The sequence below is a fragment of the Chanodichthys erythropterus genome, chromosome 7, assembly GCF_024489055.1.
Source record: "Chanodichthys erythropterus isolate Z2021 chromosome 7, ASM2448905v1, whole genome shotgun sequence".
Taxonomy (NCBI): Eukaryota; Metazoa; Chordata; class Actinopteri; order Cypriniformes; family Xenocyprididae; genus Chanodichthys; species Chanodichthys erythropterus.
Genome location: NC_090227.1, coordinates 32,369,321 through 32,387,629, shown reverse-complemented (window position 1 = coordinate 32,387,629; position 18,309 = coordinate 32,369,321). Strand labels below are relative to the sequence as shown.

At 36.3% G+C, this 18,309-nt stretch overlaps 1 protein-coding gene across 1 annotated transcript; it reads right to left on the bottom strand.

Annotated features, from left to right (window-relative positions):
• Positions 1-12,939: 12,939 nt before the first annotated feature.
• nts (neurotensin) lies at positions 12,940-16,963 on the bottom strand. The gene is made up of 4 exons (XM_067389243.1): positions 16,873-16,963; positions 16,228-16,289; positions 14,698-14,916; positions 12,940-13,083 (listed from the first exon to the last, which is right to left on the bottom strand). The coding sequence occupies exons 1-4, from the start codon at positions 16,961-16,963 to the stop codon at positions 12,940-12,942; spliced, it is 516 nt and encodes a 171-aa protein (XP_067245344.1).
• Positions 16,964-18,309: the final 1,346 nt, after the last annotated feature.

The following is an 18,309-nucleotide window of genomic DNA, read 5'->3' as shown; positions in this document are numbered from 1 at the left end:
AGTCTGTAAAATATATTTTCCACTTAATATCTGTCCTGCCTCCAAAAGAGCAATCAAGACATGATTGTAATTGTATTTGATCTGTTTTGTGGTACAACATCCAAAACCAACAAAGGAACTTACTGGCATGTATGTGGGTTTTTGAATGGTTTAAGGGCCTAGTGATATGGATGTCAGGGAAAGACGTGATGAAGAGGATGGAAAAGAAAAGCATGAACAGATTGATGGGTAAACAAAGGGCCGTGAAAAGCTGTTCCCCAAGGAGCAGAGGAGCTCAAAACAGAGATGTGGGTGATGAATGGCTTGTAATAAGCCGGCGACTGTCTGACGGCCACTGATCTAAGGTCCCTTTGCGATTAGACGCTCTTACGCTCACATGGGAGGCTGCGATGACAAGGATGTGATCTGTGTGTTGATGTGTTTGGAGGCGGGTGTGTCATTGTGAAACAAACAGTCACTGAGACATAAGGGCCACGTTTCGTCAAACCACCTCTGCACTCCTGTTTCAAAGAGCAAACCTGTTGTGCTACATAAACTTGAATGATAAAGACATCTGGGCCTTTCAGAAACAGTTGAAGTCGTCATAAAATGAAAACTCACCATATCTATTTTCTAAATGCATGTTATAGAACTTATTGTAAATTAATTCGTTTCAGTGTTTGTTTCAATTTCTCTTTGGTGATGTATGTAATATGTATGCAGGACTCTGATTATTTAATCCGCTTTGGATGTCCGTTGCGATCTTGTCCTTTTAACATTTAAAGGGTTTTCCCGTGCCAGTCAAAACATTTTGTAATTTGGGTCTTCCGTGTTCACAACAAGCTTCAATATGAAAGTCTTTGCAATAGAGTGACTCGCTCATAAAGACAATCTTTGCCGCCATCTAATGGCGTAAGGACTGTAACTTCTGTTGCAGTTCACGGTCAGGGACTATTTTTTCCAGCGGAAGGAAGGCTTTTAATGATATTACTTCATGAAAGTTGCATTGATACCAGTGTTGCCAAGTCCGCGGTTTTACCACGGAATTGGTCTATTTTATCACAGGTTGTTTTTCATGTCTGCAGGTTGAAGCGACCCCAAATAACATAATATTTAACCCCTGGAATGTGATTTTTACCAAGGGATCCCCCTGAAACGCGATTGGGCAAGTTTTGGGCTAGTTTTGAGTTGCAATGGACTATATGCACGGAGCGTTCTTTAGAACTTCCGCATTAATATAAGCCAGCTCGAAAACTTCCGGTGAGATGTCATTTGCTGGTGTGTTGAGCATCAGTAGTGTAATACTTAGTTTATAATCAGAATATAGTCACTTAAATAGTGTGGCATAGCATTAATTTAGTTATTCAAACGCAAGACAGCATAAAAAATAAATAAATAAAGACGTACCTCAATGTTCCTCCTCGGCTAAATTCAATTCGACCATTAGTTTTCACACTTTTATGTGGAAAAAAAGCTTCAAAAATTAAATATTTATTGTGCACTTTAGTTAGATTAATTGAATAAATGTGTGTTTTCACAAGTGTGCTGAAATCATTGATCTTGCACTGCACTGACTGACAGCTGCTGTGATTACAAAGGGAGAGCACGGTGCTCGCTTTCTGTGTAATTCACAATAAAAGTTATTGTTTTTCATAAGATTTTGTGAGTATTTCATACTTCACATTGACAAAATGTATTTTAAACCTAGTTATTTTTTTAATGTTTAATATTTAGTCAAAAACGAAGTGAAAAACGTTTAGAGGAAATGGCTGATATGTGCGCAAATAAATGCTACTTTGCCGCCATCTGATGGTTAAAATGCTAATTACTGTCTTTTTTATTTTTAGATAAGTGTTTTCTATCAAATGTTAAATTTCCTATATTTTTAAACGTTCGGTTTTACAATGGGGACAATCTCAGAAGGATGAACAAATAATGTTTGTGGTCATCACATTAAAAATAACATTTGAAGTGCTGGGAAAAACAGTCCCAATAGCTTCGTCTTTATTGCAATCAATAAAACTGGTTTATTGGCAAATTAGGTAAATGTGATAACTACATTAAAATATAAATACAACATTAAAAAGTCAACCATAGATGGTTTTCTGTCGATGTACAACGACTACAGAATGAACAGCTAACAGTTCACCGGAAGTGCTCGAGCTGGCTTAACTACAACCAGGAAGTAACCCGTGCATATAGTCCATTGGGCGGGTTTTGTTGCGAAAACCTGGCAACCCTGATTGATACATACAGTCTACAGCTGCACACTTTAGAACAGCACAGCTATATTGGCCAAGGTTTGTGAAATTAAATGTTTATTAGATATTCAAAGACTTTTTAAAAATGATATAAATGCATATTTACTGAATGCTGACAGAAAATTAGAAAGTATAGGTCTATTATAGCGTTTGGCTTTCTGTCACTAATAGGCTAATGAATAGCAAATGCTACGTTTTTTTGTATAGCGTTTATTTTCTTTGTTTAACTGTTCTGTCTAATAATTTATTAGACAGAACTGTTAAACAGAGACAGTAAACTAATAAAGATGGAGAATGGGAGCTCAGATGCTGAGTGTTATATCACTGTGAAATAAAAGCTCCACGCACTGTCAAAACACATCAGTCAAACAACCAAACAATGATTTCCCACTACATTTTACTCACCTTGATGTCATTCTAAACCTGTATGATTTACCTTTTTTCTGTGAAACATAAGAGAAGATGTTCTGAAGAACTTTTTTTTCCCAAAATAAGTTTGTAGCAACATGAATGTTCATTTTTTGGTGTATTATCTCCTTAAAATGTAGCTGCAGCATTATCTTTTTCATGTATCACTGACAAAGCACAACAACAGAGCTGTGCCATTTTTACTTAGACAATCCTGAGTCAATTACAGCATGGATGCAAGTGGTTTAGATCAATCCAGAGGGGAGAAGGATAAACCTGGAACAAAATAAGACCTGTAGTCCCTGTCCGATAAGAACAAAGGATCCGTTTCATGGCTATCATTAGCTGGTTAGCACACTCCTTACACCGATAAGCAGGTGTTTATCTGTGGACCCAGAGACACAATGCCACAGGTGTTGGAATAGACGATTTCTGGCTATGCTTACTGTCCCCTGGGCCACGGTGGTTTAATATCCCATCACTGCAATGCACCAAGGTGGAGACACACATCTGGCTTTTCTCAGCTACTGTCACATATCATGCTAGGGGCGCAGGAACCGGATCTACCCTCATCCAATAATTAGTCTCATTTATCCTGCTGTTCCCCTCGGAGTGTTGCTCTGGGCTCCTGCCTGCTCCTCTACGCAGCTTTCATCAGTAAACCATTAAAGTTTCATAAGTATTAACTACTGTCTGATGACACTCTCCCTCAATGGAGCAGCTTTATGAAACTGATGGTGCCCATCACTCTGCAGCAGTTGATAGATCCCTCTCCTGCCGGTGCCAGCGAGAGAGACACTTTGACACGAGAGGGAGTGGAAAGATACGTGAGAGTTAAACTGATTGCACATGGACACTCCAAAAAGGGTTTGATGTGTTAGGAGAAACTTAGAATTCTATCTATTCACTGTAACATCAAGAACTTTTTTTATTCTCCAAAAATCATATATATCCAGAGATTTATAAAATTGGCTTGGTTGAACCTAACATCTTGCGAAGATGCTTTGAAGAACCTGTGTGGAGACGTATAAATGTATCTGTTTTAAAGGCTGATTGAACTGAAGTTGAGAATATAAAAAAGCTAATTCATTTTGAACTTACAATGTCAGGTTTAGGGGTTAATGACTGTCTAGGTGTTAATGAAAATGATGTTCAGAACTGTGGATGCCATTTGAGGCATTGCTATATTGACCTCATTTATTAAATAAAGTTTTTTTTTTTTTTTACAGAAACTTAGGCTGTCCTTTTTGAAGATTTTGTGGGGAAATTTTTTGTGAATGCCTATGAAGTGGAAACTTTGAGTTTGCATATTGTTGCATCCGTTACTGAGCAAGTCCATTGGAGGAGCATTGTGGCTGGGGGAATACCCATAATCCTTTTCACTTGAATAGTGCGTTTTGATCAGTACGAGTACTGTATATGCAGCCTATACATAAGTTATTTAGAATTAATAGATATTTAAGCTCTATTTAGTGTTTTTGATGTTATTTTGTTTTCAAAAGTTATGGTTGATGCCACTGTTTGAGTGAGTATGTTCCTTCCCATTTCTTCCTTTTTTGGTAATGCTAGTCCGACTGGTACTCAAGAAGGGCTGTTGCAGTTTGTTTGTAGAAATTAAGGTGTGATAAGCTTAAAACATCTTGATCCAAACACTTTGAGATTTACATTAAAGGAATACACATTATCTCTGGTAACTAAACTTCCAAATGTTTGAATCTAGATAATTTGTTGGTTGGTGTTACTATTATAATGGAGTTTATTGTATTATGTTCATTAAAGGTGCAGTGTGTAAATTTTAGCGGCATCTAGCAGCGAGGTTGCAGTTTGCTCAGTCCACCGTTCACCCCTCCCTTTCGAAGCACATAGAGAAGCTACGGTGGCCGACACAGGACAAAGAGGTCACCGTCTGAGACAGCAGAGTCAAGCAATGATGTTTCTTTATACTTCTAACAAAGAACAGTCTCTGCGTCTACTTCATCTTCTTTTTGCATATTCAACATGGTGACGATGCAAGCTGCCTTTAAAAACACCAACGAAGAAGAACAACAACAACAACATAGTGAGGAAATGCGCTCCGTAGGGCAGTTTGTCCATTTAGGGCTGCTGTAGAAACATGCCGGCGCAAAATGGCAACTTAACATGTAAGGGGACCCGCGGTGTATGTAGATAAAAATGGCTCATTCTAAGGTAATAAAAACATGACGGTTCATTAAGTAAGGTCTTAATACACCACTAAAAACATAGTTATATATATTATATTGCATTTATAAAAATAGATTCTCCTAAAATGTACACATTGCACTTTTAAAATACCAAATTTAAGTTGATTTAACTAATATGCCCTTAGTTTACTAAACTCTGTGTGCTGTTAAATTTTAAGTTGAGATAACTAATTCTTTCTTTCATTAAAGTGTTGCCTATGATGTTAGTCTGTTCTTTTACATACAACTTTAAGCCAGAATAGAGAGTGTTAAGGGTCAATTCGCAAGCAATGAGCCATTAGGCAAGATATTAATCCATGTTCTCCCATGAGGGTGTAATCAATACACCAAACACAGAGTGCCCTCGCTATCATGGAAATATTATACATCCATTACAGATGCAACCCTGTACATCAGTATTTGGGAAGGTTCAATACGCTGAAAAACAATAGTAAAATGATCTTTCTATTTGCTGAAGAGACATGGGTCCTCTTCAAAGTCTGTTACATGATGAGAGGACGTGTTTTTGATGATGGTTGAATGAGCTGGTACTAATGTACTCATACGCTGTCTGTCTCCTGTTGTTATAGCGGACCCCTTTGCTCTCTCTCTCTGCTATTACTGCAGTGTCCCTCTCCATTGTAACAGCCTTAATTAAAGATTAATGGCAGGGTTTTCCCTGCATGTAGAGTGGAGATAGCTCATTTCCCAAGGCTCTCCTTTAAAAGCACTGCACTGTTGGGAGCGCTAAAAACAGGAGAGATTGCGGTGCTGTGGAGAACAAAGGCACTCTGGCCTATCCCCTCTCCCTCTTTCCCATTGCAGGCCATGTAATAACTGAGCGAGGCTATGAAAATAGAGGTGCGACGTTGAAGGTAGTCATTTCAATTTTGGCAACCAAAGAGATGCAATCAGTTCATTTAAAAGCCTGCGCAGTGGCTACCTTTCTTTCCTCCCGTGTGACAATTACTGCCGCCATCTCCATCAGGCTCTTTAATGGCTCTGCTTGGAGCCTGTCGAAGACCATCAGGCTTCTTTCTTCCTTTTCTAGTAGGAACTTTAAAAAGAGCCAGCACAGGAGAGGAGCAAATTGGAAAAGGTTGCTTTTTGCTGTGAAAATGTTGCTTTTTTCTCTGCCATTCAATGGCATTGGGCTTATTTAGTGACATTTCTGTTTCTTTGATTTTAGGGTAATGTGGAAGGGATGGTTTTAATATTTCTCTTATGTCATTACTTTAAAGTATTATTGTAGGGAAACACACCATAGGAAGTAAAATGAGCTCAAATGAAATAATTGATAGGGAATTATAAAGAGTTGTTTAGTTTACGACAGAGCAACTGAGTCGTCCAGCGTTCATTTGCTTCCATTGTTCATTATGAATATCCAACTATCGTGAAAACACTGATTAGAGCGCGGTAACTTTAAGATCGACAGTTTAAGACATTAAATTTTAGAAGCACATAATACAAGACACTTTCTTTTAAAAATCTACAAGAGACTTTATTTATGAGAAAGAGTTTTAAGAGAGAGAAAGTGATATGATGAACATAATTCCTAGCAATGCACTTCAAAGAAGTACTTGCTTTAGTCGACTTTAAATGTTAATTTCCCTCGCCGGCGTGCAGAGAAGGGTTTTCCAAGTCGATGATTTGTCTCTTCAGGTCCAGTTATTGGTTTGGTCAAAACCAATCATGTTTGAGCTTGCTGAAAAATGGAAGGAAGTCTCTTTGTCGGTGATGGAGTTAAAGCTGAAGTGGCAGAAGTCGTTGGTTGAGCTTTGCAGCAAAACTTAGAAACATTATCCATGTGAAAGTTCTAAGCATCCTACACATAATCCATACTTTTGACAAAACCATTTCTTATTGTGGCCAACAGCTTACTTTGATTAAAGAGACTGTCTGAACAAAGGAAAAAAAAATGAAATGTGTGTAGACTTTGTAATCAGAATTTATTTCCATTCAAAAGTAATAGATGCATATTATTTCATAGACGTATAACAATATCTAAGAAGAATTTTACTTGCTACTTAAAAATATTAGTTCTTGAGATATGGCTTCATAAAGAACCTTTAACATCCATGGAATCTTTCCATTGCACAAAAGGTTTTTCATATTGGGAACAGGTTCTTCAGATTATTAAAATGCTCTTCAAACTAAGAATAAATGGTTCTTATTAGCCCTGGTTTTTCTAGGGCATTGCAGTAAAAAACCCTCTTTGGCACCTTAATTTTTAAGAGTGCACTAAGCACCCAAACAAAACTCTAAATATACAAACCCGATTCCAAAAAAGTTGGGACACTGTACAAATTGTGAATAAAAACAGAATGCAATGATGTGGAAGTTTCAATTTTCAATATTTTATTCAGAATACAACATAGATGACATATCAAATGTTTAAACTGAGAAAGTTTATAATTTTTAGGGAAAAAAAAGTTGATTTTAAAATTTCATCAACACATCTCAAAAAAGTTGGGACAAGGCCATGTTTACCACTGTGTGGCATCCCCTCTTCTTTTTATAACAGTCTGCAAACGTCTGGGGACTGAGGAGACAAGTTGCTCAAGTTTAGGAATAGGAATGTTGTCCCATTCTTGTCTAATACAGGCTCAACTGTCTTAGTTATTCTTTGTCACATCTTCCTCTTTATGATGCCCCAAATGTTTTGAAAGATCTGGACTGCAGGCTGGCCATTTCAGTACCCGGATCCTTCTTCTAAGCAGCCATGATGTTGTAATTGATGCAGTATGTGGTCTGGCATTGTCATGTTGGAAAATGCAAGGTCTTCCCTGAAAGGGATGACATCTGGATGGGAGCATATGTTGTTCTAGAACTTGGATATACCTTTCAGCATTGATGGTGCCTTTCCAGATGTGTAAGCTGCCCATGCCACACACACTCATGCAACCCCATACCATCAGAGATGCAGGCTTCTGAACTGAGCGCTGATAACAACTTGGGTTGTCCTTGTCCTCTTTAGTTCGGATGACATGGCGTCCCAGTTTTCCAAAAAGAACTTCAAATTTTGATTCGTCTGACCACAGAACAGTTTTCCACTTTGCCACAGTCCATTTTAAATGAGCCTTGGCCCAGAGAAAACGCCTGCGCTTCTGGATCATGTTTAGATATGGCTTCTTTTTTGACCTATAGAGTTTTAGCCGGCAATGACGAATGGCACGGTGGATTGTGTTCACCGACAATGTTTTCTGGAAGTATTCCTGAGCCCATGTTGTGATTTCCATTACAGTAGCATTCCTGTATGTGATGCACTGCCGTCTAAGGGCCCGAAGATCACGGGCATCCAGTATGGTTTTCCGGCCTTGACCCTTACGCACAGAGATTGTTCCAGATTCTCTGAATCTTTGGATGATATTATGCACTGTAGATGAGGATAACTTCAAACTTTTTGCAATTTTTCTCTGAGAAACTCCTTTCTGATATCACTCCACTATTGCAGCATTGGGGGAATTGGTGATCCTCTGCCCATCTTGACATCTGAAAGACACTGCCACTCTGAGAGGCTCTTTTTATACCCAATCATGTTGCCAATTGACCTAATAAGTTGCAAATTGATTCTCCAGCTGTTCTTTATATGTACATTTAACTTTTCCGGTCTCTTATTGCTACCTGTCCCAACTTTTTTGGAATGTGTAGCTCTCATGAAATCCAAAATGAGCCAATATTTGGCATGACATTTCAAAATGTCTCAATTTCAACATTTGATATGTTATCTATATTCTATTGTAAATATAAGTTTATGAGATTTGTAAATTATTGCATTCCTTTTTTATTCACAATTTGTACACTGTCCCAACTTTTTTGGAATCGGGTTTGTATTTTAAATGTTTGATGGAAAACTTAAAAAAAAAAAAAAGTCTTCCTCAGGAGCTTATTATAATACTGGCACCTCCCTAAACTCCTGAAGTTGTGTATCACCAGCCAATCAGATTGAAACTGGCAATTCTTAGGGTGCCATACACTCTTAACACTGATTATCACAAGGTTTACCGTAATCAGGTGGATCCGGGCCGTATCCAGATCAGATGGAGGACCTGCGAGGACCTGTAGACACAGCTACAACGCATCACAGAAGTGACAGCAGAGATTGTGTCAACTAGATCATCCCCAGTGAAGGCCTCACCGACACAACAGCTAGTGTGCACAGATTCACAACAAATCGTTCCATACCGGCATGATGAATACGATCTTCAACTAGATGGAACTAGATTAAATATTTTGACTGTGATCCCAATCGGATTTATGACCTGTAACGCTGCCTGAATCATAATCATGCACTGTTCGCTGTTGGCCAGAGAACTGGCCCCCTAACTGAGCCTGGTTTCTCTTTTTATGGTTTTGCTATGAAAAAAAGAAACTTTTTGGAAACTTTTGTGAGTGTACGTATGCATCAGGTGGTCAGTGAACTGATTGTGGGTGATGGCCATGCTGTCTGAGGTTGAAACTACTCAACACCTAACTCAACATCTCATGATATTTCTAGATGTGGCAACATGTAATAATCACATGCCCTGTGTTGTCAAATGCCCAGGTGTCCTGTGGTTTGTTAGCCCACCAGGCCATTAATTTTGAAGTAATAAGTGTTGCTTGTTTTCATGAGAACTCTTGATGAGGATCTGTTTTTGCTTTGGAGGCGGTCACTTCAATTTGGTTCATTTCAAGAAGACAGTAAGTTCGATTAGTTCAGTTTCTCCTGTTAGAGGCTGTCACTTCTGAGCTGGGTAATACTGCCCATATGCAGACCCTAATTATTTACTCTGCAGGCAGAGAACAAGGTCATGCTTGTTATACCATCATCCAATTCACACAATCAGATTCAATCCACACAATCAGAGATCTCACAAAGAGAACTAATCTCATTCTTTCACAAGCAATTATCTTGATGTAACCGGCTGGTAGGAGATGCACCGCCCAGCCCAGATGAAGGCAATGACTTTCATTTTGCATCAGGCCCAGGATGCGGCAGAGATCCGTAGCTAAGTTAAACTGTCAATCTGTGCTTCTATTGGAAAATTTGAGCTAAATTAAAGAGAGCTCCAGCACTGGATTGTGGCCAAAACAATTAAGGAGCACTTGCATGGACACAACAGATGATGCTTAGGAGGACTGCATTTCCCCAGTGTCCATTCACAATCCATGACCTTTTTCAAAGAATTGTGACATTTTTTTGCATGAGTAGTCTTTACTGAAACAGACAGCAACGGAATTCATTGTGTAGCATATTTAAAATAATGTATACATTACTGCTTAAATTCAATATCTAGCATTGTTGCTATTGAGCAAAAGTATGTCGGGTAGTACAACCACATCTCTTTTATTGAATCAAAATAGTTTTAATTATATTTCACTACATATAAAGGTATTTTAAAGATCAGCCTGAAATTTAGTTTAAACCGAACAAATTTTGTCCATCTCGTAAAAATTGACAAGATGTTAACTGAGTGTAAATTGATTATAAAAACCACATAATCTCATTGTTAACACTTAATAAAACTTCAAAATTAATTATGTCCCCATTTATGTTTTTTTACACTTTTAAAAGCCTTATTCATCAATGGCCCATATATATATATATATATATATATATATATATATATATATATATATATATATATATATATATATATATATATGGGCCATTGATGAATAATGCTTATAAAAGTGTAAATATATATATATATATATATATATATCAGGACACAAATTTGTATAATGACATGGGTGTGACCTAGGTTTTACAAAGAGAGGGTGGCTTATGAGGACATAACCCCATGTCCCCATTTTTCAAAAGGCTTATAAATCATACAGAATGAATTTTTGTGAGAGAGTGAAAATGGCACAGTTTCCTGTGATGGGTAGGTTTAGGTGTAGGGCGATAAAAAATACGGTTTGTACAGTATAAAAACCATTACCCTTATGGAATGTGCCCACAATTCACAAAAACAAACGTGTGTGTGTCTATATATAAAAATTACTATATACAGTATGTAACTGATTAATTATAAATAGTTGATTAATTATAACATTTAGTATATAGTAATGTTGGATAGTTGCCGCTTTGCTCAAATATCAAACACATTGCAGCATACCAGCAACCATCAAATAATCAGTGTTCTGTAAATTCTGAGATATGTGGCTGTCTTCCTGTCTGTATTGTGTGGGACCTTGTTGAAGGACACTGCTGTTTTTCCCTAGACTTCAGCAGAAGGCAATAAAGTGAGTGACAAACAAGACAAGCAGCCATATGCGATCAATGCCTGCAGAAATGGTAAAAAAAAAAAAAAAAAGAAAAAGAAAGAAAGAAAGAAAGCACTCTCTAAACAGGACTGCACACATGTGCATCAATAAAAAACATTCCAAGTTCTACAAAGCCTGACAGTGATGTTTGTGATGTCCACTAACTGAAAACATCCACAGATAAACTCATAGATGTCTTATTTGGGAAAAAATATCTACATTTAGATCATTTAGGTTGAAAGAGCCAACTTTATTTGCTTTCTACAGAATGACAAATTATTATTCCTCTCTATATAAATGGCATATTACTCTCAGTGCTTAAATGCTTGTAAGATTAACATAACCGAAAGATTTATTTTGCACTACTGGATCAAAGAATGTAGCCTAATGATTCTTAGTCTCTTCATCTTTATTGTATAGAATTCCCCAATGAACTACATAAGTGCACTTCAATATAAAATAAAAAGGACATCTATATGTTGTTTGACATTTGAAATGAAAAATAATCTTTATCACTTGTAAGGTAGCATAACTTGATGCCTTTGGAGAGCCTGTATTGCATTAGACTCTACTGCCATCTACTGGTGAACAGATTCTTTTTACTTAATGGATTATCTGTAATATACAAATACCTTGTATACACAGCCATTTTTGCTTTTAATTTTGTCTTTTTTTTTCTTTTTTTTTTTTGATATATATCTACCATACCATATGAATTTGGGGTTTGAATTATTAATTGTATCAAGATCATTACCACTGCACCAGCCTACAGTGTCAAAACGCCATAGAGAAATATATTTGGTATATTTGAGTTGTTCAGCACTTTTTGAAGCCAATTACTTAGCTGCATTAGTATTTTTAATTAGCAATGGCCAATTAGAGAAATGAAAACCAACAAGCTCTCTTTTTTCCATTTCATTAATCAAAGTGATGTGCATATAGCTCTGGGTTTGACAAATTATTGAGCATTCATCAGAGAGATACAGTTTTGTTAATCATGAAATAAGTCATATATGCTTAATGGAGTTTAATGTAATATATTTCCCTGTTATTTTCTTAATTGCTTTGGCATGTCAGCTAGAATCCAGAAGGGGGTTTTATATGACATTCTAATACAGACCACTTTTTTGATTTATTATGTATTCTTTGAAGGGCAGATTCATCAAACGTAGCTATTGTCTTAAGGATGTTGGACTAGTAGGGAATTGCAAATGACATGTTATCATATCAATCAATCTAAATATAAATGTAGGTGCCACATAATTTCCTTAAACTGAACAGGTCCCAACTGTGTAGTTTTGAAAAACTAACATAACTTTTAAAAGTCTTGTGATCCATTTTTTTTTTAATTCCTCTTCTCCTCTTCTATCATGTGATTGGTTAAAATCTGTTTATGTAGAAATTATTTGTTCCATGACAAGAATTAGAAGGCCTCAAATCTGGAATAAACCTATATTGTTACACACTTTAATATTTCAGTTAATACTGTAGCAACTCAAAATCATTCTTAAATGTTCTTAATATCATGTAAATCTGAAGAATACTTTCATCTGTGAAATAATAATAGATGTATCGTAAATAGTTTTAATAAGTATGATTTAATTACATTGGAAGAAAAATACATTAAATAAATATAATAAACTCTTGAATAGACTGCTGTTTTATTTACATCGTCCATCCCATAATGAAGAAGAAGGGATTGACTTCTGAATTACATAAAGGTTTAGCTAAACATACAAGAACATACAATTACTATTGCTACTGTAATACTATAACAGTGAAAACAGACACATATTCACAAAATGTAAAAATGTCTTTCCATCTGTGGGTCTTGAGCATCAGTAATACACACTTCTCTTCAGAATGTACGGCCGTCTTGATTTATTGGTGCGCAGTTGCCTTTTTAGTATATAGGGAGATTTCCTCTTCAGTGGACTGTCGCTGTTTTTGTCCAGCTCCAGATATTCTTGGTCTTCTTGAAGCTGAAATGAAAGACAGAATGTTTGAACTGTTTCCCACAGTGCCATTCAGATTATTACAAGGCTGAAAATCACAGCAATTGAGTGGACAATGCTGTCAATCAATTGCCACGTCCAGACTGATGCTCAGTTTGTCGCCTGGCTGTTACTAATAATTTCTCCTCAGAGCTGCAGTGAAGTGTGCTTGAATAAGATGTATAACTGATGGAGTTTACTTCTCAAAATGATAGAGGCTGCACTTTAAAGGCAGGGGTAATTTTTGCGATTTTTAATGATCCGTGAATTGACCCATGAACTGGAGATTTACCAACATCTCTTGTCACTTTTAAGCAAGGCAGTTCACTCCAGATTTGTCAAGAAAATGGTCAAACAATTGGTGCTGTAGAGCTATAGAATACAAATCATCAGCTAAATGACAAGAATTAATCGCTTTATATGATGAACAGATTTAATTTAGGCTTTTATTCACATATAAACATTGATCAGCAAACATAAACAGAAGCTCACTGAACCTTGATGCACGAGAACAAACCTCTTGCGGAAGTTCAAACACACGTCAAGCGAACATGCTTGAGCTTCAGTTTATCACAACTGATGTGTGTGTCGATGAATGTTTATATGTGAATAAAAGCCTAAATTTAATCTGTTCAGCATATAAAGCGATCGTGTCTCTTCAGAAAATTTGGACTAAACCGCTCAATTGATATGGATTAGTTTTACGATCTCTTTATGAACTTTTTGAAGCGTCAAAGTGTTAGTTGCGTAGCTCTCAGAGCTCTCAGATTTCATCAAAAAGATCTTAATTTGTGTTCCGAAGATGAACGAAAGTCTTATGGGTTTGGAACGACACGAGGGTGAGTAATTAATTAAAGAATTTTCATTTAATTTGTGAACATGAACAATTACTTTTTTTACTAATGTTAATAAAGACTACACTCTAACAAATAACTAAAAAAACGAAACAAATTTACACAGTAAAATACCGTTTTCCATTGAAACAGTAAAATATTGTAAAAACAATGCATTCTGGGTAATATTATTAGTCGTTTTCGAGAAAGTAACCTATAGGCTACTTTCTCGAAAATGACAAATATTACCCAGAATGCATTGTTTTTACTGTATTTTACTTCTGTATGTTAGAATGCATTCTGGGTAATAATATTTGTTGTTTTCGAGAAAGCAGCCTACAGGCTTCTTTTCTGAAAATGACAAATATTACCCAGAATGCATTGTTTTTATGGTATATTACTGTTTTAATGGAAAACAGTATTTTACTGTGTACATTTTTTCATTTTATACAGTGTAATAATGCTTTAAAAATATATTGCTCATTGTTAGTTCATGTTGGCTAATGCATTAACTGATGTTAACTTATTATTAACTAGTGATATTTGTTCTTCCATACTATATTTATTCTTTTCATGCTGCTTCTTTTTACGTAAATCTGCATCATTTATGTTTCGAATATATAACATTAACCCTTGTTGTGAACTGTTAAGTGACTGAAGAATAAATCTGCATTTACAAAAGAACTTACTGCAAAGCATTGTTTTTGCTTTGTGATAGAGAGCATGTCAATTGTTTATTGCCTCAATGCCTATGTGTGTTAATTCTCACCTCTCTAGGCTGCAGGACCCTGCAGAGGTTCCGAAGGTCATTCATTTCCTCAAGTGTTTGTGCGAGGGTACCCGAGACCCTCTGCTCATAGTCAGTCTGAACCTCTGCATCCTCCTGCTCCTCCTCGCTGCCCCACGACTCCCCGAGACTGTTCATCAACCTGCACACATCCTGGAGAGGCAGCTGCCACAGGGGGGCGATATGCTTGCTCTGCTTTACCTGCACACGGTGAGAGAGCAAACAGGTTTACAATAACTCACTCTCAGTATCAGCCTTGTTTCACCTTATATAAAAGTAAAGCTGTCTCCAACCATTACTATTTTCTCAGTCCACTTACAGGGTGCCAATACTGGATAAGCACATTTTGAGTTTCTCTAGCCACTTTACTGGCCTTCACGAGATGAATCTAACAAGATCAAGGCCTGCTGTGATATCTGGAAATCGGTTTTCAACCTGTTAGCTGTACGTTTGGGTAAGACTTATATTACACTGTTCTTAAATAACACAATCTCCTTTCAGTTCATGGATCTGATATTAAAAACAAGTGTAAATATTCTCACTAATTCAAACTGAAAGATTTTCCTTATTAAATAACAAAGGAAAATGGCACCTTTATAAGACCCACAGGCTGCTATTAAAGTAACTCTATTTCACTACGTTTAATTAGACTTGGCCAGCTGACATTTTAAAAGCATTAGCTTAAAGACATATTTAATATCTGTATTTAAAGACATAATTATTTAATAACTTTGCAGTGGAGAGGATTTCGTCTTCTCTGTCTTGCCAGAAATTTTGGTCAAGGTTAAAAATAAAATCTGAAAGAAAAATAACAAACATCATGATGCTATGCGATTCTCTATTAATAATGGATAATAGTCAGATGTGCTGATGATAGATAATGGATGTTGATGCTTTGCAGAATATTGCTCAATGAATGAAGGCAGCTGAGCATCATTTTAGGCAAAGGCATATCATTTGGTCCACCAATAGAGCGTAAAAGCTTCATCCACTTTGCTTTTTGAGTACACTGCTCCTGATTTGTTGCCTGAATCAATATTTAACTAAATTGTGTCATTTCGTGTTACGTTTAACATCTAGCATCTGCATTTATGGACCGCTGTACAGCATGGCATTCATCAAGACGATAGCCGTTTTATGAATCATTAAGTGACTGGAGCACAAACCTAAATTTACTATAAATCCCAAAGCCATGTGCTATTCTGTGAAAGTCCCTCTCCAGATGCCTTAGTAAAAATATTACGATGCTAATAGCTTGTAAAGAACATTCTTTGTTGAATATAATCTGCTGTATTTTAGTAGTTATGTAAACTTATCACAGAAATACATTTTTATTATTTTTTTCTACTGTGGTACCATGCTGTATTCATAAAACCATGAAATAGCCATGACTTTCATTTAAAATTCAGCTGCCCTACAGTCAAAGGGCATATCTATATTAAGGCCCCATATAAGGCTAGTATTGCCTCTGTTGCTTCACGCTCAACAGGTGTTTTAAAAGCAAGACTGTACCTTTGAAGTGAGGAGACTTCTCAGTACCTCTTCCTCTAGTGCCCTTTTTCCCTGGTCTATATCTGAAGAGGGAGAAAACACAAAGTGTTTTAAAAGTAGCAATGAGAATATACACATCAAAGTACAGGCAAATTTATTGTCGGCAGTAGTGAGTGTATTTTAATTCAGTCAGATCTAAAGAAAAAGTGGAATGAGTTTTCAAGAACCTTAAGATGCATAATTTGTTTAAATCTATAAGGTTTTAACATAAATGTCTGACTTTTAGATGTTTAAGTGAGTGACTTTCTTTTTATTTCAGAGGGAAATTGAGATTATGCCATATATAAAAGCAGAAACATGTTCTCAAGCAAATGTAGACACATCTGTCTTATACATCTAATTATATAAATTTACGTTGTATTTTTGAGTTTTATCTTTATTCAATTTCTAATGCAATTATCCAAACATTATCAAATCTAATGATGCATACTATTAATGAAAGGACTGATCATTTTTTAATATCAGTAAGACTAAGTGAGACCATAAAATACATCACATTTTTAATGTTGATATTAGCTATCAAAGATACCTACCTTTTTAAAGAAAAAATATTTATATTGCAATATATTTATCATTGTCTGCATAAAGTGATAAAAGTAAACCTACCTGAACATAGTCCATTACACAATAAAAAAAGGAGCATAACGGAGGTCAGCTGCATCTGCATTTTGTTGGTAGTCCCACAGTTTCTGCACATTCAAGCTGGGCCCAAGTCCATAGGGTTAAAGGTCATAAAATGGTATAAAAACGGATGGAAGAATAAGAGAGATAAGTTGTAAGAGAGTTAGACAGAGAAAATCACAGCACGTCCTGCAGAAGTCACGATGCTCTCTTCTTGGTTTCTTATCCAACCTGTTTGCTGTGTCTTCTCTTGGCTTTCTCAGTAGTGAAGTGAGGAATGGTGGGCTCCATTCCAGCCGGTATATAAGAGCATCTATGATGTCAGAGGAGCCGCACTATCGTTCCTACCCCTCCCGTAGCAATCTCCATCTCTCTCTCTCTCTCTCTCTCCCTCTATGTCCCCTTGTCCTATGTCATGATGACATCAGCAAACACCTCAGAAACCACTTTGAATGTTGACGTCAAAACTTCCATAAATGCTCATTTGATGTTCCTCTCTTCATTCTAGAGGAGGAAATCGGGGGTGTTGAATTTATGATTAGTTCTTAGAAGCATGGTGATGAAAGATAAGATATGATGCTGGATGCCTTCATCTGAACTCATTGATATTGAAAAGTCCTCAAGAATTACCAATCTTTGCCTTATTGTCCGTCATACTTTCCATGTTGCTCATGCTTTGCTGAGATAAAATTTAAACTGTTTTGAGAGTCCAAAGTGTGATCTTCAACCTTGAAAAATTCTCTCAGTACATTCTGTAATGAAACAGCCTTTACTTTTGATTGCTTCTAAAAACAAAATATTCCATACGGATGCATGATAACCAATGATATGACTGAAATTTTATTTATATTATGATGCATTATAATTCATCAATATAGTAGAAACCAGGGAGTGTTGTAACACTGATTGATTTGTAACACTATCAGTTTAAACAATCGAAATGAGCTACAGGAGTGAAATCACACATGGCCACCAACCTGCTGTGGTTACAGTAGAAGTTTGTAAGAGTTTTTACAGGACAAATCGGTGTTACAACCCATTCCAGTAGTGGGGTACGTTGTAACGTCAACACACTTTTGCGTTTATTTTACTGTTTGTAATTCATTTAAACAGATTTGAACTCATTTCAGTTGTAGCAGATAAATATATGAATATGATATCAGTTTGAGAGAGTTAGAGTGCACTCTTAAAAATAAATGGGGTTTTAAAATTAATCAAGATGCAAAATTTCTGTGTTTGCGATTGGTGTTACAAACCATTCCAGTAGTGGGGTACGTATGTTGTAACATGAATACAATTGTATATTATTTTAACAGTTTCTAATTAATTTAAACATATTTGAGCTTAGATTTAGATGTCTGAATAATTCAAATTGTAGCAGATTAATATGTGAATATTATATCAGTTTGAGAGGCATATAAT